General features: G+C 46.2%; 2 protein-coding genes across 4 annotated transcripts in view; both read left to right on the forward strand.

Moving 5' to 3' along the window:
- The window catches only part of LOC144207193 (A disintegrin and metalloproteinase with thrombospondin motifs 2-like), a 45,242-nt gene extending 37,417 nt beyond the window's left edge, over positions 1 to 7,825 (forward strand). For both annotated transcript variants that reach the window (XM_077732509.1, XM_077732508.1), the window contains 8 exons: positions 549 to 629; positions 704 to 867; positions 938 to 1,094; positions 1,173 to 1,308; positions 1,462 to 1,669; positions 2,060 to 2,189; positions 2,447 to 2,533; positions 6,159 to 7,825. In XM_077732509.1, the coding sequence (XP_077588635.1) occupies positions 549 to 629; positions 704 to 867; positions 938 to 1,094; positions 1,173 to 1,308; positions 1,462 to 1,669; positions 2,060 to 2,189; positions 2,447 to 2,533; positions 6,159 to 7,825 (2,630 nt within the window). The remainder of the gene's footprint in view (positions 1 to 548; positions 630 to 703; positions 868 to 937; positions 1,095 to 1,172; positions 1,309 to 1,461; positions 1,670 to 2,059; positions 2,190 to 2,446; positions 2,534 to 6,158) is intronic.
- Positions 7,826 to 8,642: 817 nt separating this feature from the next.
- Positions 8,643 to 15,004, forward strand: slc7a11 (solute carrier family 7 member 11). 2 transcript variants are annotated; one of them, XM_077732510.1, is made up of 12 exons: positions 8,643 to 8,906; positions 10,115 to 10,241; positions 11,326 to 11,441; positions 11,592 to 11,717; positions 11,933 to 12,032; positions 12,234 to 12,278; positions 12,578 to 12,701; positions 12,876 to 12,979; positions 13,295 to 13,391; positions 13,617 to 13,766; positions 14,143 to 14,320; positions 14,510 to 15,004. In XM_077732510.1, exons 1-12 carry the CDS (start codon positions 8,657 to 8,659, stop codon positions 14,563 to 14,565), a joined length of 1,473 nt encoding a protein of 490 aa, XP_077588636.1. In that variant the 5' UTR covers positions 8,643 to 8,656; the 3' UTR covers positions 14,566 to 15,004. The 2 variants fall into 2 exon arrangements, with proteins under 2 accessions (XP_077588636.1, XP_077588637.1); XM_077732511.1 differs by lacking the exon at positions 8,643 to 8,906 and adding an exon at positions 9,220 to 9,413.
- The last annotated feature ends 10,476 nt before the right edge of the window (positions 15,005 to 25,480 follow it).

The following is a 25,480-nucleotide window of genomic DNA, read 5'->3' on the forward strand; positions in this document are numbered from 1 at the left end:
CGTGGGTTCCTCTAGATCAGGTTAGGGCTGGCCAACTCCAGTCCCGGAGAGCCCCCTCCCTATCCAGTCTACTTTCCCCATCCCCCTTTTCTAGCACACCTGAATCAAATGATAAAGTCCTCCGCAAGCTGTCCACAAGCTTCATAGCCATCCTGATGATTTGATTCAGGTGTTTTGTTGGAGGGAGAGATGGAAAATAGAATATAGGTTGATGGGGGCCCTCCAGGACCAGTGTTGGCCACCCCTGCTCTGGATGTCATCTTTTTTTTTTAGATAAAGGTTCCCCCCTAGTGGAAATGGAACGAAAGTGAATCCCAGCCTGTCTTTTTCTTTTAGAATAATGAACTGGATTTGGAATGTTTTTTTTAATTGGATTGATGAATCGATTTGGAATTAAATGGATTGGATTTTGAGGAATTTTTGGGGAGAATATATTTTGCAATAAAATAGTACTTTGACAGTAGTATATTGCAGTGAAAGAATTGTCCCTGCTATTAAAAATGATATTATGCCTGAAGGTTTTTTTTTTTCCTTTGAACCCATTTCAGGTTTCCTGAAAGTTCTGGAAATTCCCCGAGGGGCGCGTCACCTGCTGATCCAAGAGCTGAAATCTACCTTGCACACTTTTGGTAACAAAAGTCTACTCCCCCCAACCCAATGTCGCGCCTTTCCATTCTCACCTTCATTTGTTTTGTGTTTCCAGCGGTGAAAAATATGGCTTCAGGACTGTTTTTTATAAATGGCGACAACGAATGCCCAGATTCCAGATCGGTCATCGAAAAGGGAGTGGAGTGGGAATACCAAAACGACAAAAACAAGGAGACCCTTCAGACCACGGGGCCTCTCCGACACGGGATTCTGATCATGGTACGCCGTCGCCGTTGGGCCGAACCAGAGCTCGTGGACTTCGTGGTGGCGAGCGTCCCTTTCTCCCCAGGTCAAATTGCACGGCGACGAGGATGTCCACTTGTCCTATAAGTACATGATGAACATGGACAGCGATCCCGCCATCCAAAGCAACATTCTGGTGGAGGACAGCGCTTACGAGTGGGCGCCCAAGAGATGGTCCTACTGCTCCAAGCCTTGCGGTGGAGGTACAAAGTCCGAATGCTTCGAGGCATATCCAGCTTGACGGTATGTATTGTATTTGTTGATTTTTTTATTTCATGTAGGCAAACAATACTTGCGTTACGGCTGCAGAAGGAAAGTTGACAGCAAGATGGTGCACAAGAGCTTTTGTAACAAATCCAACGTGAAACCCGGAGGAGACGCTCGAGACTGCAACCAGAAGCCCTGCCCTCCACCTGTGTACGTACGCACCATTGAATATTATCACCTGGGCCTCATTTCCCATTCTAGTCCAGAAAATGCAGCAGTTATGTTCTTCTTTTGTGCGCCTGGTGCCGTACTTGAGCCGCTTGAACCGATCTGGACTTTGACGTTGGTGTTTGTCGCCCATAGTTGGGTGACGGGGGAGTGGCAGAACTGCAGCAAAGCTTGCGGGAAAACCGGGATGCAGGTCCGCTCGGTCAGCTGCGTCCAACCGTCAGACGATAACACCACTCGATCCATCCACAACAAATACTGCAACGACCGGCGCCCGGAGACGCGAAGGTCCTGCAACCGGCACGCTTGTCCCACGCAGTGGCGAGTCGGACCCTGGTCCCAGGTACTGGACCTTGTTGGGGGGAATGGACTTGCGTCAAACCATATTTGATGGAGGATTTTTTCCATCCAACTATATTCCTTTTATGGCTATTCCGCGGGAACGCTCAAGTCGTCTTTTTCACCGACCTGGAGCCATTTGAGAACTGCAATGTCATTTAGTCTTGGCGCTGCAAATTTGGATCTTGCACAAAAAATAATACCATTGCTAACCACTTTCCCACCTCATTTCATTTTTATTGTACATCATTTGGACCATTTTTATGCCTACTTAAATGTCATTGTTCCATAGTGACAGTAATTCAAGATGATTGCTTAATGTACAGACTTGGGAGGCGGTGTGGTTAAAGGACAGTTTGCATATTGTCTAATTGTCCCGCGTGTGTGTGTCCAGTGTTCGGTGAGCTGCGGGAACGGAACCCAACAGCGGCAGGCGGTTTGCCACACCCGGGACAACACCATCGGCCTGTGTCTGAACAGTAAACCCGACACCATCCGAATGTGTCGGATGGATCCGTGTCCAAGTGAGTAGCAAGCAAGCCATTGGACCAACAATTATTCTTTTTATTTTGTGCGTGTGTTTTGCACTAAACTGAAGAATTTGTGCTATGGCACCAGAGTATGAGGTGTTTATTTTAATCTCAGTATGGGTCATTTTTGATGGAATAGCCAATGGCAGGCAGTGTTTGTTTTTGTTAGTCCTGAAAATGAGACTTTGGGGTGTGTTTTGCCGTGTGGACCAATATCCATTTTCCCGTGTGTCCCCCTTCCCTTCCCGCAGGGGGCTCGGCGGACCACAACAAGAACGGCAACATCCTGATCCAGTGGCTGTCCCGTCCCAGGCCCAATTACCACAAGAGCTTCTCACGTAAACCCTCCCTCCATAGCTCCCAAGCCGGCCTGGGCGACGGCGCCTGTCTTTTCCGCTGGGCCCTGTCCATCTCTGTCCTCTTATCTCAGCAGGGCCGCCCCGGGCTGGCCCCCTGATACCCTCCACCCCACCCCACCCCAACCCAACCCAACCCAAACACACCTTTCGGCTCCCCTCTCTCTTTGCCCGACCCTTCTACGTCCCGTGCCCGCCTTCGAGAGCGAGCGGCTAAAGCTTTGGCTTGTCTTTTCTGGCGGGGGGGAGGCGCCGCGTCCCTGTCCGGTGTGGGGCGTCCTCTGAGGCGTGCCCCCCCTCCCCCTCTATGCCCCCCACCCCAGGTCAGGTGTCCGGCTCCTGTGTGTGCAAGCTGGTTCTCTCTTGCTCTGTCTCTCTTGCTATCTCTTATCTCCCGCGTGGAGCGTTGTTGTTGTCGTCGCCGCCGCCGCCACCGCCGGCCACTTGAAAACTCAAAAGAAACAACACAAGAAAAAAATAATGATAATAATCAACGCGAGAAGGAGATCCGAGGGTAGGCTTTTTTTCGGGTGGGGTGGGGGGATTTGCCCGGCGAGAGAGAGAGTTAGAAGAATGCGGGTTTTGCGCCGGTTCCGCCCACGGTTGTGCTGCTTTCTTTTTATAGCACACGGTCTAGGTGAGCAAAAAAGATTTTAAGCCAGGAAGAAAAAAGGTATAAATATCTATAGCGGAGGAGAAAAAAAAACAAAATGTTTTTTTTTTTTTTTTTACAAATATATACGAAAGCTTTATTGTGAATGTGATCTTGTCACAATGAGGACATCTTTGCTTAAGTGCTCATCTCACATCCTGGTTCCATTCGGGGAGAAAAATGGCGACTCCTTGGGACGGTCCATTTTGGGACGGGAAGCGGCGTCCACAGCGACTTTTAGAGAAAGGGAACGGCCAGGTGAATGGCCTTAAAGCAAAGGCTAACATCAAAAAAAAAAAAAAAAAAGTCCCAACTCTAAAATAATAATAATAAGTAAAAGAAAGAAAGAAAAACAAACTACAGGGTAGTCTGACCACATGTGGTTGCTTCCCATTTCACCTCTTCATCAGTCATCCTCTCTGACTGTTATACTAAAGTTCAATAAATGCAGCTTATTTGTGCTTGCAGACTTTGAAGAAATACATATATCAATATATTTGTATTCCTATAAATAGATATACCTATAAATCTCAATAATGCGAATAACGTTTTACCATGAATAAGCTGTAGCTTATTTGCCTAAAACCTTTGGACTGCTATCGATCTCTCGGATCCCGACTGTTACGTGTCTTTTGCTTTTATTGGAGTTTTTTATTTATTGATTTATTTATTCATGAATGCAGAAGATTATTTAATAAAGGTCGTGTTAAGGGGGGGTTACGGGGGGTGGAACTACGTATAAGTATTATGCAGGCCTTTGACAGTTTGTTGCCTCGCCATTTCACTCTTGATCAGGAAATTAATTTCACTGCTGCAATCACTTTTCATCATTTGCATACGACTTTCATACGTGTGTGTGTGTGTGTGCGTGTGTGTGTTGTGAGGAAAAGGAAAGTTCTGTGTGTGTGTGTGTGTGTGTGTGTGTGTGTCATGGGGGCTTCTCCACCTTTCAATCTGCTACAGAAATACCTCATAAAGTTTGATTTGACGAGTGTCCGGTGGTATCGCTCTTATGTGATTTTTCTTTTTCTTTTTTTGGACTTTTCGGGGATGAACAGCAACCACGCGAACACTAACTTAACCGCCTTATCTCGGATTGAATGTAACGGCATTTATCTGTGAAAGATGGCTTCTTCACTCATTCAAAGTGTGACTGGGAAGGGAAGGCAGCTTCAAAGCGACTTCAACTCACGCCCGCCAAATCTAGCCAGGAAATGTCGGCCTGTTGACGCGTGCTCCGCTTGGCCCATTTTCTCGCATATAAGCCGGATTTGGACCTCCCAAAAATCAATCCAGGGTATGGCTTATAGGCACACAAATGAAACAGAGAAAAAAAAACGCTAAAATAAATGTATTTTGACGTCTAGCCCCCCAAAAAATGAAGCTTATCTTTTGCATAAAAGGTGAAAAAAGCCACTTCCTCGTGCCTGCCATCGCTCGCTCAGGGCACCGCCATCTTACCTAACGAGACGGCTATCGGCTGTACTGCTCACATGACTTTCTTTTTGAATTTGTCTACGTGCGGGCCACACCCTATCTGAATGTACAATCCAGCAATTAGTTATTATACCAGAGAAATTCAACCGTTTGGAGGCAATTTCAAGGGTATACGGCTTATACGCGAGAAAATACGATAGTTGGGGGAAGAAAAAAAAGAAAAGCAGGAAGAAAAGCAAAGCTTGAGACTTTACACCTCATCGTATCGTGATCACTCACACGCACTATTTCCGTTGTGACTATGTAGCCAGCTATCCAAGGTTTCCTTCTGCTGGAGTTTGGAGCGCAAGCTAGCGAGCCAGATCTAGCAAGGCGGCCGATACTGTATATAACGTTGATGTTGACCGTATTTAATAATGTTCATGACTGTTATCTTCTATAATATTCTATACTATGGGTAACTGTTTCGTGGCTTCACCGGCCCTCGGCGCGTGGCCCGGGGCCGGCCGGCTAAGCTTTGGGGAACCTTTGGGGAACCTTTGGGGAACCTTTGGGGAACCTTTGGGGAACCTTTGGGGAACCTTTGGGGAACCTTTGGGGAACCTTTGGGGAACCTTTGGGGAACCTTTGGGGAACCTTTGGGGAACCTTTGGGGAACCTTTGGGGAACCTTTGGGGAACCTTTGGGGAACCTTTGGGGAACCTTTGGGGAACCTTTGGGGAACCTTTGGGGAACCTTTGGGGAACCTTTGGGGAACCTTTGGCCAAGCTTTGGAGAACCTTTGGCTAACCTTTTGGTGGACGAACCGTTCAGATGGACTCTGTGCACTGCGTCTATATGCACTTTGATTTATCAGGGAAATTGTATTAATGTTTTGTAAATGTTTCATATGACACTTGACGTGCCATTTCCACTTTTTACATCACGGAGGGAATGGCCCCTTTCAGTTGGACGCCAGTCGTCACGGTTTTGCGTCCGTTCCCCCCCGTCCCGTTCCACGGCCGGTTGGCGAGATTTCCGACGTATTCAAGTGTTTTACCAAAGTGACTGTGAACTTGTAACTTTCGATACAGTTGAATTATTTTTCTTATGAAGATGATATACGTACTCTCGATATATTGAGCAGGGGGCGTGCATTTCATCTGTTCAGTTCCTGTCATTCTCAAACGGCAAAGTTGGATCAATAAAAATGTTTGGAAAATTAGCCCTCTTCTGTCATCACGGGTTTCCGTATGTCAAGTTGGGAAGGGCGCCGTGGCTTTTCCAAAGATGGTAACCACGGCAGGATTTTTCTTCTCCTTCTTCGTCCTCTTTATCCCCGAGCGCACTTCTTCTCTTTTTCTCCCCCCGGCCCGCCTTTCCTTTCTCCGCATGCAAAAGCCAGTCTCTCCGCCGCCTCTCCGCCGCCTCTCCGCCGCCTTCCGGCCAGCCTTGGCAGTTTCTTCCCCGCCCAGCTTTTTTCCTTCTGGCTCCACCGTCGGCCACGCGAAAGCACCCATCTTTTGTATTCTTTCGCAGGTCGCCGTTGTCATGGAGACCGCTCCGTCTTCTGTCGCATGGAGGCGTTGGAGCGCTACTGCGCGCTGCCAGACTTTGAACGCCTTTGCTGCCAGACGTGCGCTGGCTCCACCCATTGGGAAAGGAACTCCACCCGGAGTGACGCGGACCCCACCCCTTCGCCCGTCCCGGACCCCGCCCCGTCGTCCGTCCCAGGTCATCCCACCGCTGGCCCGGCTACCTGGTCCACCCCAAGCGCCCATCCGACTGTAGGGACAGTCGGCGAATCCCGGACGGTGACTCGGCCGCCCACGTGGATGGTGACTTCAAGCCTTGGCTCCACCTTTAGCTCAGAAGCGATCAGCGCCTCCGGCCCATCTCCAACGATTCCTTTCTCCCGGTGGGGAGGCACCCGACGGTCGACGACGGGCTTTCCGGAGACCACCGCGGAACCCCCTCCGGAATTAGACATCAAACAAGATTCCCAAGCGCAGAGCACTCCGGATACTCCAGTGGCGACAACGACAACCGACTCACCCGGAAAAGCCACAACGGGTCTTGCGCTCTCCACCAAGCGTACTGAAAAAACGCTTGTAGCCAAGGCGGAAAAGGGCCATTTGCCCAAGAAATTGGGGCCAAAATGGAAGACGACGGGTAAAAAGATGGCTCCGCCAAAGGCCAATCCCAAAACAAAGACACCCAAAAAGAGCACGGCGGCGGGCGATAAAAAAAGAAAAGGCGCCAACGTTTCTCCCAAAAGGACCACCCCTACCAAAAAAGGTGTTGCCGACCAAATTCCCATCCACAAAGCTCCAAAACAGGCTGCCGAAGAAAAGGCAAAAAAGTCTCCGGGAGTCAAAAAGCCTCCCAAGAAGAGCCCCCCAATCAAAAAAACTTCCAAAACAAAAAAGTCCAAGCCCGCTAAGAGCCCACCCCAAAAGATTTTGAAGACGGCCCCCAAAAAATCCAAGCCGGTCCAGACGGTGTCCTCCAAAAGCTCTTCTCATTTGAAAGGCCCAGACAGACAGGACGGAATATTCAATCCCCCCAAAAATGAGGCCAAATCCCCAAGGGTGCAAATGACAACTACTACTGGTCCCATCTCAACGGCCGTCTACGATTCTTCCAATCCTCCTTCCTCCGGCGTCAATTTGGCGGACCGGAGAGCCCACGGCCCGGCCATCCGGCCAACCTCAGAGACGGAAACCGTCTGTCAGACGACGACCCCGACTTACTTTGAAGACGTGGCCACGTCCGGCGCATCGATGGCTGTCGGCATAACGAGCGGCGGCGGGGACGGCCTTCCCGATGGCCAAACGACGGCGCCGGACGAGCGCTCCGCTGCGCCAATGGTCAGCGGCGATGGCGCCAGCCGTCCGACTCCCCGACCCGGGACGGACGTTTGGGCGAGCGAGCCGGCTCCCGGGGCAACGTGGCATCCCGCCATCTCGGCCTCCGGCACCACTCCGCCGCCCCGGCGAGGCCTCAAAGACAACAAGTTCACGGACACCTCGGACATGGTGGCGGAGAATGCGGCGACCGAGGCGGAGGACGAGGTCTCTCGGAACAACGTGATCCCCAAGCGTGGCGTCAACCTGTGGGAAAAGACCAGGAACAAGCGCATTCAGGAGCTCCTGGAAGAGAAGCGAAACGTTCTCCTCCTCCGGAAGAAAAGAGGCCATTTTTAACTTCTCCCATTTTGCCCAAACTCTGGTAGAGACCAGCGCCTGAGACAGACCGAGCTGCACACCGAGCCGGTTGGCCAGCCGGGTCGGAAGCGCACCGACCGTGGCATGGTCTCCAGACTAGTATTGCGAATACTAGACTAAAGGCAATTGTGGAAGCGGCGCAGTGGAAATACGCCTCTAGTTTAACTAGCACTTTATCAAAGCAGACTTATTACTAGTGACGTTCCAATCCCATACGCCCATTTCAGAGTGTGGGATTTGCTGGCGAGATGGGTGGCGCCTTTTCTTTTTCCCATGTTTTGAATCAAAGCGCTTGGCGAGCGTGTCTGCCGCGTGGGGCGCCGCCTCTCTCGAAACCAATAACCCATGGTGTAATATAGTAAACAAAGCATTTCTCCACTTTTAATATACACTCTCGTGTGACTTAGTATCATTTATAGATGACACTTGATATGATGCATTCTTTTTACTGTTGTCAAAATATGGTCATCGGTAAAGCATATTTGCTCAAATCGGATGAAAAGTCCATCATCCCTACTTCTTACTACTTTCCCTTCATCTGGGTTCCCGTGGGCCTTTTCCACATTTGCATGCTTAACTTGAGAAGGCAGGGCAGGCCTGACGGGGACATAATGGCAAGCTGGCACCAATGATAATGTGCTCATAGAAAAGGGGAAGGGAGTGCGGGGGCTGTAACTTGCCCCCACCCTCCCTGGAATTTCCATGCACTTTTGTAACGGCATGGTCGCAAAGCCAATGCCTCAACTTGTTTTGCGTGAGTGACTCAGAAAAAGCAGAGCGCTCTCGCCAAAACAGACTTGCCATTGAAAGATGAAGCGTTGGGCCGCCGGAGACGGCGGGGAGGATGAAAATGGACGCCGTCGCCCTCCCCCGGCGGAGGGAAAGGAGAAGAGAGTGCAACTGGGGAAGAAGGTCACGCTGCTTTCGGGGATTTCGGTCATCGTGGGGACCATTATCGGAGCCGGGATCTTCATTTCTCCCAAAGGGATCCTGAAGAACACGGGCAGCGTGGGAATGTCTCTGGTGGTGTGGATTGCTTGCGGCGTGCTTTCGCTTTTTGGTGAGTTTTTGGCACCGGCGCTCGGACCACGTGACTCCCGGCTTTGAACGGGTGTTCAAGTGGTCAGATGAGCGGCCGAGAGAGGCCTCTTCAAATTTCCATTGACTTTCATTAGGGACAGATATCATGATGCAACCCCTTTCTGTTGTGTAGTCAGCAGCAGATAAACCCATTTTCTGCTCTGGAAATGGTCCCTTTTTTTCATACTTTGGTGGGACCTGTGACTTATGCTCCACTTTTACATTTGTCTTCAGTTTTCAATTTGACTGCCAGTGATGTTTTTTAGGCTATCCTTATCTGAAAAAAGGTGAGTATGTGACATGAACAGGTGCTTTTTTGGACCTTGTTCTTTATTTTTTCTATGACTTTTTAATGGTGACGGATAATTAATAATTGTTAGTTTCTGATCAATTCAACGCCTCCCCCAAAAAATCTCATTTATACTCTCATGCAGCCTATTTTTTTTATTCCTTTTGTATTTTTCCATGATGCAATCTAGAGCCTACGGTAAGTTTTACAAAATGTAGGCACGTCTCTTAAAGGAAATGACAAACAGACAATTTTGAACATTTCTTTTCCGACACCTGTGGCGGTGGTTTATTTTTATAACACAACTTTTACAGATATTTACAATCAGCACTGGGTTTGTTGGTGTACTTGTTGAGTCTTTACTTTAAAGTTCTACTCTGTTATTCATTAAACATGTATCATTAATCATTAAACCTGATAACGACGTAGCATGGAGCTCTATTTATCCATTATTTATCTCATTCATATCATGTGGGTGAATGCATTGTGCAAGGTTTCCTTTTGGCCACAGGAGAGCAGTATAAAGTTAAAAACCAGACTGGAGCCTAAAGCCTAGTTTTAATAGAAAAATCCAATTTGTTCTTTCTTTCCCCAAATGTTCCCTCTTCATTTTTGATTTATGCACAAACGAGCAATCACTAATAGGTGCAATTTAGAGTGAGCCCATAGGCCTACCATAAATGTTTTTGGAATGTGGGAGGGAACCTGGCAGAGTACCTGGAGAAAACTCACCCAGGCCCGGGGGGAACATGCGAGCTCCACAAACGTGCACCGACCTGGATTTGAACCCAGAGCTCTGATATATGTATCCACTTAATGGCAATAAAAAGCTAATATGTACTATATGTGGAGAAAAGTGTTTTTGCTCATCTGAATGCTTTTTTTTTTTCTACCTGTAGGAGCCTTGTCCTATGCTGAACTGGGAACTTGCATCAAGAAGTCCGGTGGACATTACACATACTTACTGGAGGCTTTCGGTCCACATTTGGCTTTTATTAAATTATGGACGGATCTCATCGCTATCAGGTACTAATATTTCTTCATCCAGTTTGCAATTGGCAGAAAGGTCATCATGCCATGTATGTCCTCAAGGGGTTTAAAAAAATATGTCTATTCCTGTAATATTTGTGTACATCTCATCATTTCTAATAATGATAATAATAATGATAATCAGGCTTTGTCATCATTATTGACTGGACAAAAGCCAAATTGTCATCATACTTGGCTGCGTATATGACCAAATTGGTGTTGGTTAACCTTATTTATTCATCCCGTATTCGGGAAATTTCTTTGTTGCAGTAGCAAGAGGGCGAGGATGCAGAAATAGGAAAGGCATTTTACACAAATAGGTAGTTAATTGTAAGTCAATAAATAAATACATGAATAAATATATAAATAAGTAACCCTGTTGCTTCTCCACAAAGTTCGATGCTGTTTTCTAGTCTTGTGTCCTGTTTTCTTTTCTTTTCTTTTTTCCTCCCTACTGTTGCTTTATTGATTTTGATGTCTTTTTAACATCAAGCTGCTCAAGTGAAGTCAAAATGCAAATGAGCCTTTTGCTATGATCTTACATACTATTTAAATGTATCGGTGGGTCCCTTCACGAAATCATTTGCACCTCGACTCCAATCTTATTTAAATGCCAACAGCCGTCCAAATGTTTGTTTCTCCCTCCACCCTGCTCCCTCCCCTCTGGCTTTCTGGAGCAGTGGACCTTGACTGACACGGATTCATCCGTTTTGTAGGCTCCGTGTCGTATGCGTGTCTATGCGTGACCAAGCTGTATAAACACCCTTGTCGGAATCCTCCAGTCAAACGCTTTTTGCTACAATCGGGCTATCGCCGTTCAATAAAAAAGCCAGTATTAGTCGCAGGCTCAGCAAAGTTGGAAAAAACAGCGTATATATAAATATTGTAAAGATGACTGCAGAGATCCTAATTTCAAATAGCAGCTAGTTTAGGGATCCAGCACCCCTCAAATTTGACCATGGATGGTTGTTTTAACATGTCTTCTTTGTCCGTTTGTGTGTGCGAGAGCATTTTTCAAATCAGATGATGTCAGTAACCATCCCATTGCTATGTGTCCGCCGCCCATTTTGCGTCCAAACAGGCCTGCCGGGCTGGCAGTCATCAGTCTGGCTTTCGGACAATATATTCTGGAACCCTTCTTCATGCCCTGCCATGTTTCGCCCGCTGCTGTCAAACTGGTAACAGCCATTGGCCTCAGTATGTATGCTATTCAACATTTTATAATATCAAAATAACTGTCGTATATGTAGTTTTGACGGCAGACAAAGCCAGACCCAAAACACCATGGAGCTCTCGAGCAATCCGCGAGCTATCGGACGTCACTCGACTCTTTTGTCATTTCCGTAGCTTCCGTCATGTTCACCAACAGCATGAGCGTGACGTGGACGGCGCGCATTCAAATCTTCTTCACCGTCTCCAAGCTGGTGGCCATCGCCACCATCATCTTTCCCGGACTCTACCAGTTGTTCAAAGGTAGGCCAAGTTTCGCCAAGTTTTTATTGCAAGACGTCTCGTCTACTTTTGTGTCCTCTAATAGATGATTGGGAATGAACGAGCTTCTTCCAAAAGGTCCAATTGTTGTTTTGATTTTCTTTGAGTTGTGGGGCTTCCATTGTTGCATTGGGTCAGCGTTATTTTTCTTTCGTCTTTGAAATATAGATGGGATTGATTTGTTCCTTTGTGTCTAGGGGAGACGCACAACTTTGAGAATTCCTTTGAGCTCAGCGACGTCAAGGTGTCAACTTTACCTCTGGCCTTGTACTCTGGGATGTACGCCTACGCCGGCTGGTAGGTTCCCAAATGAATCAATTCTTTTCCCCTAAAACGTTGAAGTGCGCATAAGGTGCAGGCTTTCTGTCATACTCTCTTTTTTTTACAAATGGCCTAAAATTCCAATCTGAAAATCCAAACGAAGTTTGGAATGGGTGTCCATTTGAATTGTATGACGTTGAGCAGATGTGCTTCTGGGTTTGAAACTTTCTTTTGCAGGTTCTACCTCAATTTTGTCACAGAAGAAGTGGATCGCTCGGAGAGGTGACTTTAACTCCCACCTTTTTAAACATGCGGCATCATTGTTATTCATTCATCCATCCAGAATTCTTCTAAAGTTTTTAGGACATATCCGTACGTAGAAATGTCAGTCATTTGTGATTTGCATATTTAGCTTCTCTGAGAAGCTATTTTTTCACAAGCTCATTTATAATTTGACATTTTCTTTGTTTTAAAGGCCTACTTTTTTTCTCCCTTCTTCTGAGCAAAAGATCTAGCAAAGAAATGGATGTGTCCAGGTCAAATTGGACGCACGGCTCTTAGAACGTACTCTTTTATTCCAGGACGGTTCCCTTGGCTATCTGCATCTCCATGGCCATCGTTTCCGTCTGCTACGTGCTGATTAACGTCGCCTATCACACCGTCATGTCCGTGGAGGAGATCCTGGCCTCCGAAGCGGTGGCTGTGGTAATAAAACCATCTACCGGACCCGTCCGTACTCGCTCGTAGGTCAGCGGACGTTGGACCACGCCAGGGGCTTTCCGACTTGCCCTCTTTCAATGTGGCGCGCCGGGAAAGGGCTGGCGGAAAGGAGCGGCGACGGAGGATTTTGCCGTTTCAACGTGGTTTCCTTATTCGCAGACGTTTGCAAAGAAGTTGATGGGGAATTTTTCCTTTGCAGTGCCAGTCTTTGTGGCCTTGTCGTGCTACGGCTCCATGAACGGTTGCCTCTTGGTCATTTCCAGGTAGGCTTCCCTTGACTTTTCACCTCTTGCCTTCTTTCTGTCAACTATGCAAGGATGATTGATTGGCGAAAATTAATGTTAGCAACCAATCCTTCTTCTTAATGATCTGATTAGAATGGACTTGCCATTTAGTAGGCCTTGACAAAATATTCCCTGACAAACAATGCCACGCCTCGAAAGGGCTTTGCACCATCATGCCATCGGGCAAGTTTTGGCACTTCTGAATGGAGTATATGAGTGTGTTGCATTCCGCTGGTGCATAAAAGAAAACCAATCCGTCGGATGACTTGCCCATGCGCGTTTTTCTTTGTCCAGAATGTTCTTGGTGGCATCACGTGAAGGACAACTCCCCCAAGTTTACTCCATGATTCACGTCCGCAGAAACACTCCCATTCCTGCCGTCCTCATACTGGTCAGTTCACCCTGCGGGGATTCAAACTTCCATTTCTAGTCTGTGAAGTGGATGTACTAACCCTTCATTTGCACGTTTTTTGTTATGGCTTTATAATGGAAATTATTTACAAGAGGAGCAATTGGCCGAGGGAATGAAAATGGGAAGTAAAATGAGCCTCCAAATCAAAGAAAGCGGATCAAATCCCAGGTTGCCCTAAAATGTTTTTCCAAAATGTGCGTGCAGTACCCCATGACCATGCTCCAGCTGTTTCTGGGGGACATCTACGGCCTGCTCAACTTTATGAGCTTTCTACGTTGGCTATCTATCGGCATCGTGGTACTTGGTCTGATCTATCTTCGATACACCCAACCCGACCTCCCGCGTCCCTTCAAGGTTAGTATTTGACTCTTGATTTATTGAATAAGTGACACTATATATTCATCAACATATACATGTAAATATGTAAGAGTGTAGCTGGGGCTACATTTTCCTTTGTAGTCTCTACCACTTTTGAAATTATTGATTGGTTTTATCCACATGGTTATCAGAGGGTAAAAATAAGCTCCAAATAACTGGTGAGACTTTTTGGAAGTTTTGCTTTTGACACTTTTGGCAGCCCTTGAGGACAATAAATATCTTCTACTTTTCCCTTTTGAATACATATGGTATAGTATGGGTAGGGCTTGTGTTAGGGTCCCCAACGAAGAGAAATACCAAATTGTCAACAGGAGCTGGTCGTTGACGTGAGCCTTGTCGTTCCCCGGTCCAGGTGCCCGTCGTCATCCCGCTGGTGTTCAGCCTGACCTGCTTCTTCATGGTCTTCTTCTCGCTGTACTCCGACCCGGTCAACACGGGCATCGGATTTGCCATTTCCCTGACGGGCATCCCGGCCTACTACGTCTTTGTGCACGACAATTGGAGGCCCAAGTGGCTACAAAATGCTTTAGGTACCTTCTGCAACACACCTAAACCAAATGATCAACTCATCAGCAAACCGCCCAGGAGCTTGATAACATTTGATGCATGTGTGTTGGCGGGGGGAGGCACGGAAAACATATTGGATAGGATCCATCTAGAGTCTAGCACCCCTGTTCACAACACAGGTTCAAGCAATTTTTCCTTTCTCTCTATTGTAGATTCTCTGAACAGAAGCTTGCAGATTCTTCTGGAAGTGGTTCCTGTTGAACAATAGGTCTACCGGCATCCCATCATTTTGTTTAGTCTAGTCTGCTGTCTCTGTCATATAGTTGTACTTTTCGTCCACAACAATATCATTTTTTTAAAAACACATCTGCAATGGTCGGATGGAAATAAGGTATTGAATTTTGTCGCGTGTTTTTGTTCTTCCTACATGAATTAACTCAACCTAATTTCTCTGCGCTGAGTTTAAATAGATGAAGCACTCTCTGTGAACAATTAGTAAATGCACCGTATTTATATTAGTCATCCTTTTTTCATCGGTTGACTGAGCATACCATTTATAATTACTTATTGTCGCCTTGACTACAAATGTCAAAAAACCTATAAGCATCTTCTGTTAACATTTAGCCTGTTTTTAAAAAAACAAACACATTAGTCACAGTGGAATATAAGTCACATTTTTGGGAGACCCACAACAGACATTCATAATAGTAACATCACCACTTTTCAGATAAAAGTCGCTCTCTCTCTTTGTGAAGAATGCGCAAACAATAGACAGAAGATCATTATTAATGTGTCAAAGTGAGCGGTTGCTAAAATAAGGCCAAACTCCAGCGAGCGCCAAGAATGTCCTCATTAAGAAAAGAAGGCTCCGATCCGCCGCCGAACAACACGGCGGGCTAGACTTTGCTGGTAATCTGCCGTCCCCTTGGCAACCCAGGCACTATCTTTATTCCACGACGACGACAAATTGGAAAAAGACGTGGCGGAGCGACGAGGGAGAAAGTGGATCTCTTCTCAAGCTGACAAAGAAGCGGCGAAGAAGACCACCATTGAAAAAGTCTCCCTTGAAGACCATCAGAGTAGCTTGAGTGAAAAAGTCTCCCTGCTTTCCTTCCTTCCTTCGTTCCAGTGGCGCGATAATCAAAGAGCAAGTGAAAGTCAGATGTGGAGCAGATGCGGCTGACGACGATGCCGCTGCCGCCACCGTCGCCACGCAAGACGTCTCTTCAAATGGCGCGTGACACAATCGGGTCTTTGAAGACGTGGCTGACCCCAAACTTTGGATTCCCGTTCCCATTCCTTGCCGTTGAGGGATGACAAAAAAGCGACAGAGAAGATGAAAAGGGAATCAATCTATTGTCAGGAGGACAATTTCAACTGCATGTTTGGAATGCCTCCAATTTGATACCTTATCGCTCCAAAAAAGGAATCTGATTTGGTTTAAAATGGAAAACAACTTGCGTAGCCGTAGCCAATACACAGCTTGACAATCAAAGTATGTGGCCATTACTGGCCTGTTTTATTTATCTATTTAATAATTGAGGGGTGGAATTGTAATATATTGCTGTGGCCTAATGAGGAGTCCATTATTTTGTTGTTGTGACAAAACCAATTGGAGCCAGAAAAATCCAACTAAGCCATGTTTGTTTTCTAAATGCAAATGGCAGCGTCCTTTTCAAGCCATTAAGCAACCATTGCACAGATGTGTTGGCTCCCCATAGAAAAGACTTTGAATGCACTCTTGTGAATAACAAACCATTTTCAAAATGGCAAAAAAAGGGCTCCAAATGGCCATTGGCCGGATTTTCCCAATTCTGAGCTCACATTTATATTTAGCCAATGGAAAATATTGGAAGGGCTCGGCTTACATTTTTAACAGAGAAGCCCCTATTTGACAACAGGGTTTCCGATCATACATCCTTTCAAGTAGTTGCTAGTAAAAGACAGGCGAGATTGTGGGAGAGACAAAACCCCTCCAAAAATGGCGATACATGAAATAAAAGTGAGTTGGGCGTTTGAAGAGCAAGCTGGCGGAGAGACCGTTCCATTCCATTCACTGAGCAATTGGCAGACAAAAGGAAAGAGTTGGCAGCCAACCACATAAGCGACAAGTCCACCCAATCATGGGCCCTGACGAGAAAGGAGTATTACGGGAAAAAAAAAAGGGGGGGTCTGACTGCGTGGCTTGAAATCCATCGCGGCCATCACGTGGCGCCTCCCTCCGCGTTTTGACTGTCAGCGTTACACGGGCCATTTCCATATCATTGGGAGAGACAAGAAGCACCCGGAGCTGACACACTCCATCGCTTTGAATAGCTCTCTTCACTTTGCCTTCCTTGGCCTCCCCCTCCTCTTCCACCTCCTCTTCTTCTTCCTCCTCCTCCTCCTCCTCCTCCTCCTCCTCCTCCCCATTTTTGTCCTCATTTGGCGTTTGCAGCCCAGAAGCTTCTCTCATTGTGGCTCTTTTATCTCCAAAAGCATTTCTCCAATGACAACTCTGCCATCTTCCCCCCAGTTTAGCAGCTAAAAATAAATGGAGTCATGTGAGCCCCCTTGCCAAAAAAAGCTCCATATTGCTTATCTTTCTTTCCAGTGTAAATGGGCAGATTGACCAAGGCAAATCCCGCCCATTGATTCCTTCCTGGCATCTTTAGCAAAGTTAAAAAGAACTCCCTTAGTTCTCCTATCTCAGGGACTTTTCACTCCTCAAGGGATTGTTTCTTGTGGGATTGTTTTTTTTTTTGTTGATGTATGTGACCCACCTGTGCGTGTCCGCCATGTTTTCTAGTAAAAGTCACTCATGGTCGGATGGTCCAGGCATCTGCTCCAAGGCACGAATTGCATTGAAAGGGACCTTTGACCTCCCCAATTGGCGTCGAAACCTCGGCGGGCCGCTTGCGAAAAGAGGCATCTGCCGCCTTTTTCTTTTGCTCCCCCAGCCGCCGTCTGCCACTTTCGCCGGAGCCCACGCGCCGGCAAAACGGGCCCCTCCCCCTCGGCAGCCACGCGCGCCGTCCGTCCCGGGGAGGTCGGAGCCGTGGCAAAGTGGCCGCGGCGAGTGGAGCCGAGGTGACATCAAATGATGCCAAAAAATAATCATCATCTTTAGGTGAACGTAGCGGGTGCCGACAGAGGCGTACCGTGGGAAGGCTGCCAGGGGTCATTGCCCTTCAAGTGCTTCGAAAACAGAAAACTTCAACTTAGGCATTTATAATTGTTGGCATTTTGGACATATTTGTCAAGACTGCCATGGGGGAAAACTATAGAGCTAAGGATGAAAAAGTGCGACTTGTATGTATTGAGACATTTATATGACTGTCAATTCTATTGTTGTTGAAGAGCCTAGGAGAGAGAGGGAAGAAAATGGTGGGCAACTAACTGACAAAAACACACAACTTCCCAACGTTCCAAATGAAAACTAAAGAAAGAGGTCAGTCGTGGAAAATCTGGGATTTTGAAAGTAGGCTCCTTTATTTGAAGTGGAAAAAAAAAGAACCCAAGTGCAAATCATGTATCTCTATCCTTTCAAGTGAACCACTCCGTCAGTTGATTAAAAAAATTGTAGCATATGGGTTGATGTTTGCAATGGTGGAGTGTTTGCCAGATTTAAGAGTTGACTTTGAAAGTATCTTTTCAGCTGGAAGTCTTTTCCTTTGGTTGGGATGAAAGAAGGAAACCCCGCGCACTGAAAAAACAAGCCCCCCTATTTTCTATTTTCAGCATCTGGCCAACATCTTTCTTTCTTTCTTTCTCTCTTTCCAAGTGTCTGGAAGCCATTAAGAAGCAAATCAACCCCCTGCGGTGGTGGTGTCAACTTTAAATACGACGTCCCCACTTTTTAAATAGCATATTTCCCCCTGCAGTCGCAGACAAAGAGTAAAATGAGCCCGTCTTAAGGGCTCCCCAGTCTAGGCCTTTGCAGGATTTTCTCCCTCTCTCCGCTTTCTTTATCGACAAATGCCAGAGGGAGACCCTGGCACTGGCACTGGCACTGGCACTGGCACTGGCATTGGCTTTGGCACCGTTCTCGGCCTAAAAATATCAAGCTAAATCCTCGCTTGTACTGTCCAGATTGTTGTTTGGGTCATTCCAAAATAGATGTTCAAGTCCTTAGTGTCCCGCAACCATACCGACATACAAAATGTTCAGGTTCTGAAATTCAAGTCACCAAAAGTAAAGAGACTCTTCCTGTATCGTATTTTGAAATTGGCCTGATGGAGTGGCCTCCTATTGGCGAGGAGAGTCTCTGCCATGTTTTTGGGGCCATAAATTGACATGCATCCATTTATTTGGAGTGTGTTTACGTGTATTTTTGTCAGCTGCCAACCGTTTACTTCAACAGTAGACCGTGCTTGATAGTCTTTTGAAGGGCTTAATACATTGTTTTATTTCCTTTTTTCTCAGTTTTCATGCAAAATCCATTTTAAGGGTGGGCTGGAACGGTTTAAGGTTCTTTACGTGTAAAATGTGTCTCTATTTACGAACCGAGTTCTTGAAGCAATTCATTTGGTACAGAGTGCTAGGCTGTCTAGTTGGAAAAAATATTGCAGTTGGAGAGTTGAATAGCAGAGGCAGACATTCCCATTTGTATTTGATATTTTTGCACTCCGACTCTGAAGCCAGGGTGTGAGTTTTTGCCGCACGTCTTTCCCTTTTCTCTGTGTCTAATTTGCGGTCTGGAGCCGTTAACGTCGTGTCACGACGCCAACGGAAGTAGCGACGCTGGATGTGGGGATTGAGATGGATCGTGCAAAATGAAGGGATTGAAGAGGGAGACAAAAATTGGGGGCCGACGCAACAGCAAAATCCGGGACTAATCAAAACCTGGACGCTTTTCAAGAACCATTGGGAGCTGGCGGGTGCCCTCCCTCCTCATTTTAGTCATCCTTCTGTGCCATGTGTGTGGTATGTCCATGTGTGTGGCGCTAAAATCAGTGTATGATTGGTTTTATTTTGGTCAATATATGGCTTGTTCGTGTGTGTGTATTGAAATCTAAATATTCAGAGTAAGAAGCCGTCTGGTGCCTGAACACACACACACACACACACACACACACACATTGACACACATTGACACACACACGGGGCATATAAAGATCCCTTTGTTTTGTCGGAAAATGGGAGCTATTAGATGGAGCGGATATTATATTTCAAGCCGTTGGGAGGGCTTTTGGGACAGCAGAAAGGTGGAGAGAATGAATTTGCCAAAATAAATAGCCTTCTTTCTGCTGCTCACCTCAAACATGTGATGGTCAAAAAAAAAGAAAAACTTTGTACATACACAATAAAGCGTGATTAGAGACACATGTGGTGATGAAGTACACTTCAGCTATCAAAATAGCATCAAGACTAATGTGTTATTTTCATTTTGTGGAGAAGAGAAAAGAACTTGGGAGAAGGTACATTCCCCTAAAAAGAAAAATGCATATTTTGCAGTCAACACGTTTTGAATGACTAACATCAGTTTATGCAATGTTTTTTGCAATAACTTGACTTGATATCACCAAAAAGACACTAAAATGAAAGTGGAAAATACAGAACCAGTTGACAAATATGCTTTTTTGACTGGTCTTTGTTTATATTGTACATGTTGAAAAGTCCGAATTTTACTTTAAGCCGTTTTTCACGTTGGGTGCGGCGTAATAATTAGAAAGAACTAGAAATCTTTCCTATAATGTTAGTAATGATTGCTTCAACTTTTCGAAATGTCTGAAAAAAAAAACCTAGAGAAAACACTCCTGAGACATATTTTCACTGCTCCCCCCTCAAATGTCAGTCCTGAAAAGAAAAACATTGAGACTTACGTTAGAGACTCATAAATAAGACGAGAAATGTAAACAACGCGGCAGCAGCAAAAAACCTGGCCGTGCTTTTTCCACCACTCAAGATCTTTATTTGTCATAAATAATAAGTGCATAGCAAGGGGCCTCATGTTGTGCAAAGCGGACCGGATTTATCAATCGTGCGAGAATGGGGTCAAAATGATGCCAGACGCTTTGTGCTTACAAAAATTAATTGTTGGATTTGGCCCTCTGGCTTTCAAATGTAGCCTCTTTGTGTCCATCTTGTTGTCCAGCCCTGATCTAGAGCCAGGAGAGAGTGACGGTAAAAGGACAATTTCCAGTGAATGTGGACGTACGGGTGTCAAAATGTGTGTTCTCATGACCTGTGAACATTTGTGACTGTGGCTGCAGCTTTTTGTCTTCCCCACAGAGGAAACAAAAAGATGAGGTTAGGGGTCATTTTGCCTTTAAAAGGGACACCACGCCCTAAAAAGAAAGAAAAATGGCCGTGCATTGGGGGATGCCAAGAAGGAGGTTAATTAACGCAGGCCCGCCTGCCTGCCTGCCTGCCTGCCGGGCTGCCGTCCTGCCGTCCTGCCCTCCTCCCAACAATGATAGGAGAGCATCTGTACATCCCGACGTAGTGACACTTATCCCACAGTGGGCGGGGAGCCCTGATGGCAAGGTGGGGGTGCCGGACATCTGTAGCTGGCCAAGAGCAGTCCATCTTGTTAACCTTTGGCAAATTTGCTTGCTAACGCTATTTTCCATCTGAGTCGACCTCAATCCATTTATTCTGGGAGGACCTTGTCTAGTCTCTAATACCTACTGTGGAACCATGACACAAAACTATTCTAATTAAAACGTATCTTGGTTACTAATCGAATAAATATGAATTTTGTATACTAGACAATAGCCTAGAAGAACAACTTAACAGGCTGCCGGCGGTTAGAAAAACACTTGAGTATTATTTGCAGGCCCAACCAAGCTCTGAATAAATTGCATTTTATAGTCCGGAAAATATGGTAATACGTATATATGGCCATGAGTGGAGATAGAAACTAGATGGCAAAAGTGCCAAAGCTTTTAACGAGTTCCTTCCCGTCAACAAATGATTGAAATCCATGGCACGTACTCTGGTCCACGTTTGAGATTTTTCAAGCAAAATGTGAAGAGTGATTTGAGCAGGCAGCTTTTGGGACACCTCATTTCTGCCGTCCTTTTTTTTCCCTTTTCAATTCCGTTCTTGGACTCAATGTTTTGGCCTGGATGTCTGCTGATCACCAGCTCGTAAATGTCTGCTTTTTGAGCTGCCTTTAAAAAAAAGGCATTATTTTTTCTTCACTTTTACACCACTGTGACCTTTATTTATCGCTGCCACATGTCTTCCGAAATTCTTCCTTGCTTTTTCCCAAACGTGAATGTTGAAGAGACGACACTGATTCAATGGACGGTTAAACTAACACGTGTTTTGATCAAATGCTTGACCCGGGCGCCGTTATTACACGGAAAATATTTCAAATACTTTACTGTGTTGTTGCAGAGTGTGCTGGAGCCAATCCCAGCCAACTACGTGCACGCTCTGAATGGCCAGCCAATCGCAGGCAGTTATTGGCTTCTTCATGGTTAGGCAAACCCCATGGTTGTGGGTGGAAACCGGAGTACCCGGAGAAAATCCACGCACTTCCAGGCAGAACACGCAAAGTTCACAAAGGAAGACCGACCTGGGATTGAACCCAAGACCCGAGAAGGGTGAGCTGACACGCCAACCACTCGTCGGCCCGTTATTTGCTTATCAAATGCAAAATTGTCTCGGTGTCGGGCGGGATTTTTTTGTTTATCCTGGACCCGAAAGTGGCCTACATTAGACCCCTGTAAAAAGTTGCAGCCTCCCCGTGGGCCTCAAAAGTCAAGAGTTGTGTAAACAAGAATCTTGGATTCCTGCGCTGGTATTTATTTGCGCTGAAAGATCCGCGTGGCACATGTGTCGTGGTTTTTTTGAAGGCAGACCACAAACTATTGAAGTGCATCATGCACATGTTTTAGGTGACTTTTTTTTTCTTCTAATGTGGGACCGAAAAGGAAATAGCGCTGGGGATAAAAATAAAGGAGCCCACGGAAAGCATACCTGTCAACTGGTACGTTCTCGCCGTAATTGGTACAACTGAAAGCCCATTTTTATATTGGTACGCTGTACACATGAAAATGGTACGCTAAACGGTGATTTTGAGAAAAAAAAATAAATTAAGGCACTTTCTAGCCATTTTTCACCATCCGCCATTGTTTCTTCCCGGAAACGCATGTCTGCCAAGTGATATATGTACCGGCGCCTCTGATTGGCTAAAAAAAAAAGATCATGATAAACATTTCGTTTTGTAACACTTTCACCATGTGATTTCCGTTTCCTGTTCCCTTGTTTATGTTTACTTTCATTTGATCAGCTGTTTCTGGTCTGGTAAAGTAAAGTGGTAAGATTTTCCATGTATTTATACATATATGTAAGGGCGAAAACAAAATTTGGTAAGATCACAAATGGTTCGAGGTTGACAGGTATGGGAAAGGGGCTCCAAAAGTGGAGCCAGGGAGATTAGCGGCGTTCCCACACCGATGGCAGCAAAATGCAAAACACGTGGCGCTGCGTCCTCGTCTCCAGCAAAAGCAAAAAGAAAAAAGAAAAAGGCTCCACTACCCCCACGCTCAAAAGGAAAATAAAAAGAAAGAAAGGCCAGCCAGCCAGCGCCTGTCTCACATCTGCCAAGGAAAACAGAAAGAAAGGAAAGGAGTGGGGGATGGCGGGATGGCGGGCTAGCGGGTGGGTGGAGCAATAGCGCAGTGGCGCAGTGGCTCGGTGGCTCAGTGGCTCAGGAGGGGATGAAATCCGTCTAATGATGGTGCGCTGCCCAAAAATATGTCAGCGTACCGGCCTGCTGTTTGTCTGTGCTTTGTTTTCCGCCTGGCTAAGTCAGCTGATACAAACTTCTTGGCTCGCTCTCTTGTTTACGACCTCACATTCGGACTTTTAATGGAAAGCAGTTCTAGTTCTGCTTCTGCTTTGCACACCCCCAACGCGGATTTTTCACTGACGGTTATATTGACAACATTTTGCGGCAGCCACATTGGAAGCGAGCACATGTTTCTTTTTTATGGAAAAGCACCAAATCTGGCAAAAGTTAGAGAATCGCCCCTTCTGGAGGACATTGATTTAAATGTGCCATTTTGGAAGAAATGGAGATAGTTTAAAGTTCAAATTGCAGTGATCCCCCACTTTCGAAAAGAATCGCTTCCAGAAGTGCTCCCAGCTTTTTGCCTTTAAGAAATCAGACAAAAAGCAAGCCAAACATTTGGTCAAGCCAAACCACTTCCACTTCTCGTCACCTCAAAACCGACGGTTGGCGGTGGCTGCCTTCTTTTGTCTTTCTGGCGTTATGACCAGATCGCGGCAGCTAGGACGCTCGATTGTGCGGCCCGAAAAACAGTCAGGATACGCTATTGTGTGGCCCAGATAACAAGCGGTATCAGGTATCCGCGTGGCAGATGCCTCACGTGTGTCCGTTGAAGAGGAGGGCGTCGCCGCGGCTTATTTAGGAGAGAGAGAAGTTTTTTTTTGGAGCATGGGTGTCAAAGCAATTCCAGCAAAAGGGGCAAAACCGTCCCGATTTTGTCCCCGAGCGGATGATTGAAGTCGTGAATAAGCAGCACCTGAGCCATTTCTCACATTGGATAGCTTGGATAGCTTGAAAAAGTGCCGTCTTTGGGACAAAAATGGAACAAAAGTGGGCCCACGGTGGAATTGCTTTGACACCTGGCTTTTATGCAACGCGCGGTGGGCGACACACACACACACACACACACACACACACACACACACACACACATGTAAAAATACACATTCCAAAGAGCGTAGCGAGTATTTTGAACATTTTCCAAAAAGGCCAAAGTGGAGATTTTTTTCCGTTGGTATCTTTCTCGGCTTTGAATTGTGCTGTCAACATTTGGGGATTGACCCGCTCGTGCCGTTTTCTTTTGGCCAAGAAAAATGCTCCTTTGGACTTTGAAAATGGCTTTTCTCCACTGTGGAAAATGGACAAAAGCAGTCACATGAGTTCAGGCAACAACAAAAAAGGAGAAGAAAAGAACAGCTTTCCCTCATTACAGCATTAGCCAAAAAAGAAGTCTTTGCAGTTCTTATTCAGTCTAAGGGCTTAACAAATGCTCCTTCTGTTTTTCTTTTTAGCATATGTCTGTATTTAATATAACATGGCTATACTTTGACCAGGATTTAAGCACAAGTACTAAGAGTGCTGGAACAAATGAAGCTCATTCGATCTCCAACATGCTCCTACTTTTGACAAATTCAACTTATGAAACCTGTTCATTTGGTAAGTGGAGGGGCTACGATGCAGGGCATTTCTCCTTGATTGTTTTCCACTTTTTGCCGCTTGACTTTGAGCCCGAAGGAAGCATTTTTCCAAAGACTTTGCACGCTCCAATGCGAGTTGGGCTGGCATTTTGTATTTGCCCGAGTGAGCACGCTCCATTAAAGCCCCCCGCTCCCAGAAGCCAATGGCAATTTGAGGGTGACGGAGGCTCACGTGCCTTTACATTCTCCACGGGCCCCTGCCTCCTAAAGCAATAAACAGAAAATGGATATGCAGTAGGCTACGACCGCACCAATGAGTCGGTCACACGAACGTAGCCCCGATTTCTCTCTTTTTTTTCTTCTTCCCCCGAACGAAGCGTGCTGCACGGTTCTCAAATTCCGACATGACTCCTCCATTGGCGTCGGCCTAGTCTGCACAGATTCTCTTAGGGCTGAGTGGGGGGTTGTGGGTTAGGGGCTCCCCTTTGCCGCCTCTCCACCTGCTAGGCTTCCTTTGTCATCAGATCTCCTGCCTCATTTCAATGACAAAGTTTGTGAGGCCTTCATGCGACACCCCCCACTCCCTGGAGCTCTTCTTTGTAATTTGGTGCTCCCCCCGGGGCAGCTTCACTTCCCCGCCACCCTCTTTGTCGTCTCTGCACTTTGTGATATTATTAACGCGGAAACAAATGTACTCCATCAGACTATACTCTCTATTTAGAATATTTTTCATGGCGCGGGTTTGAAAAGAAAAACAAAGTGTGGCTTCAAACTCTTGTTTGAGATAAAAACATGACTTTTTTTTTTTTAAAACATATTTTGTGAAGCATCCCAGGGGGATTTTTCCTCAGATTCTTCCATAAAGCATGGGTAGAAATTCTAAAAATACAATAAAAGCTTCTTACCCCAAAAATCCATCAGAGTAAAGACGGGTTAAGAGATGAAGACCCCCAATTATTGACCTAGCGGAGAACAGGTGTTCACAGATGGGACTCGCACCCCTCCCAATAGAAACAGACTGGCTGGAATTAAATGGCAGC

Source organism: Stigmatopora nigra, chromosome 14 (assembly GCF_051989575.1).
Source record: "Stigmatopora nigra isolate UIUO_SnigA chromosome 14, RoL_Snig_1.1, whole genome shotgun sequence".
NCBI classification, from domain to species: domain Eukaryota; kingdom Metazoa; phylum Chordata; class Actinopteri; order Syngnathiformes; family Syngnathidae; genus Stigmatopora; species Stigmatopora nigra.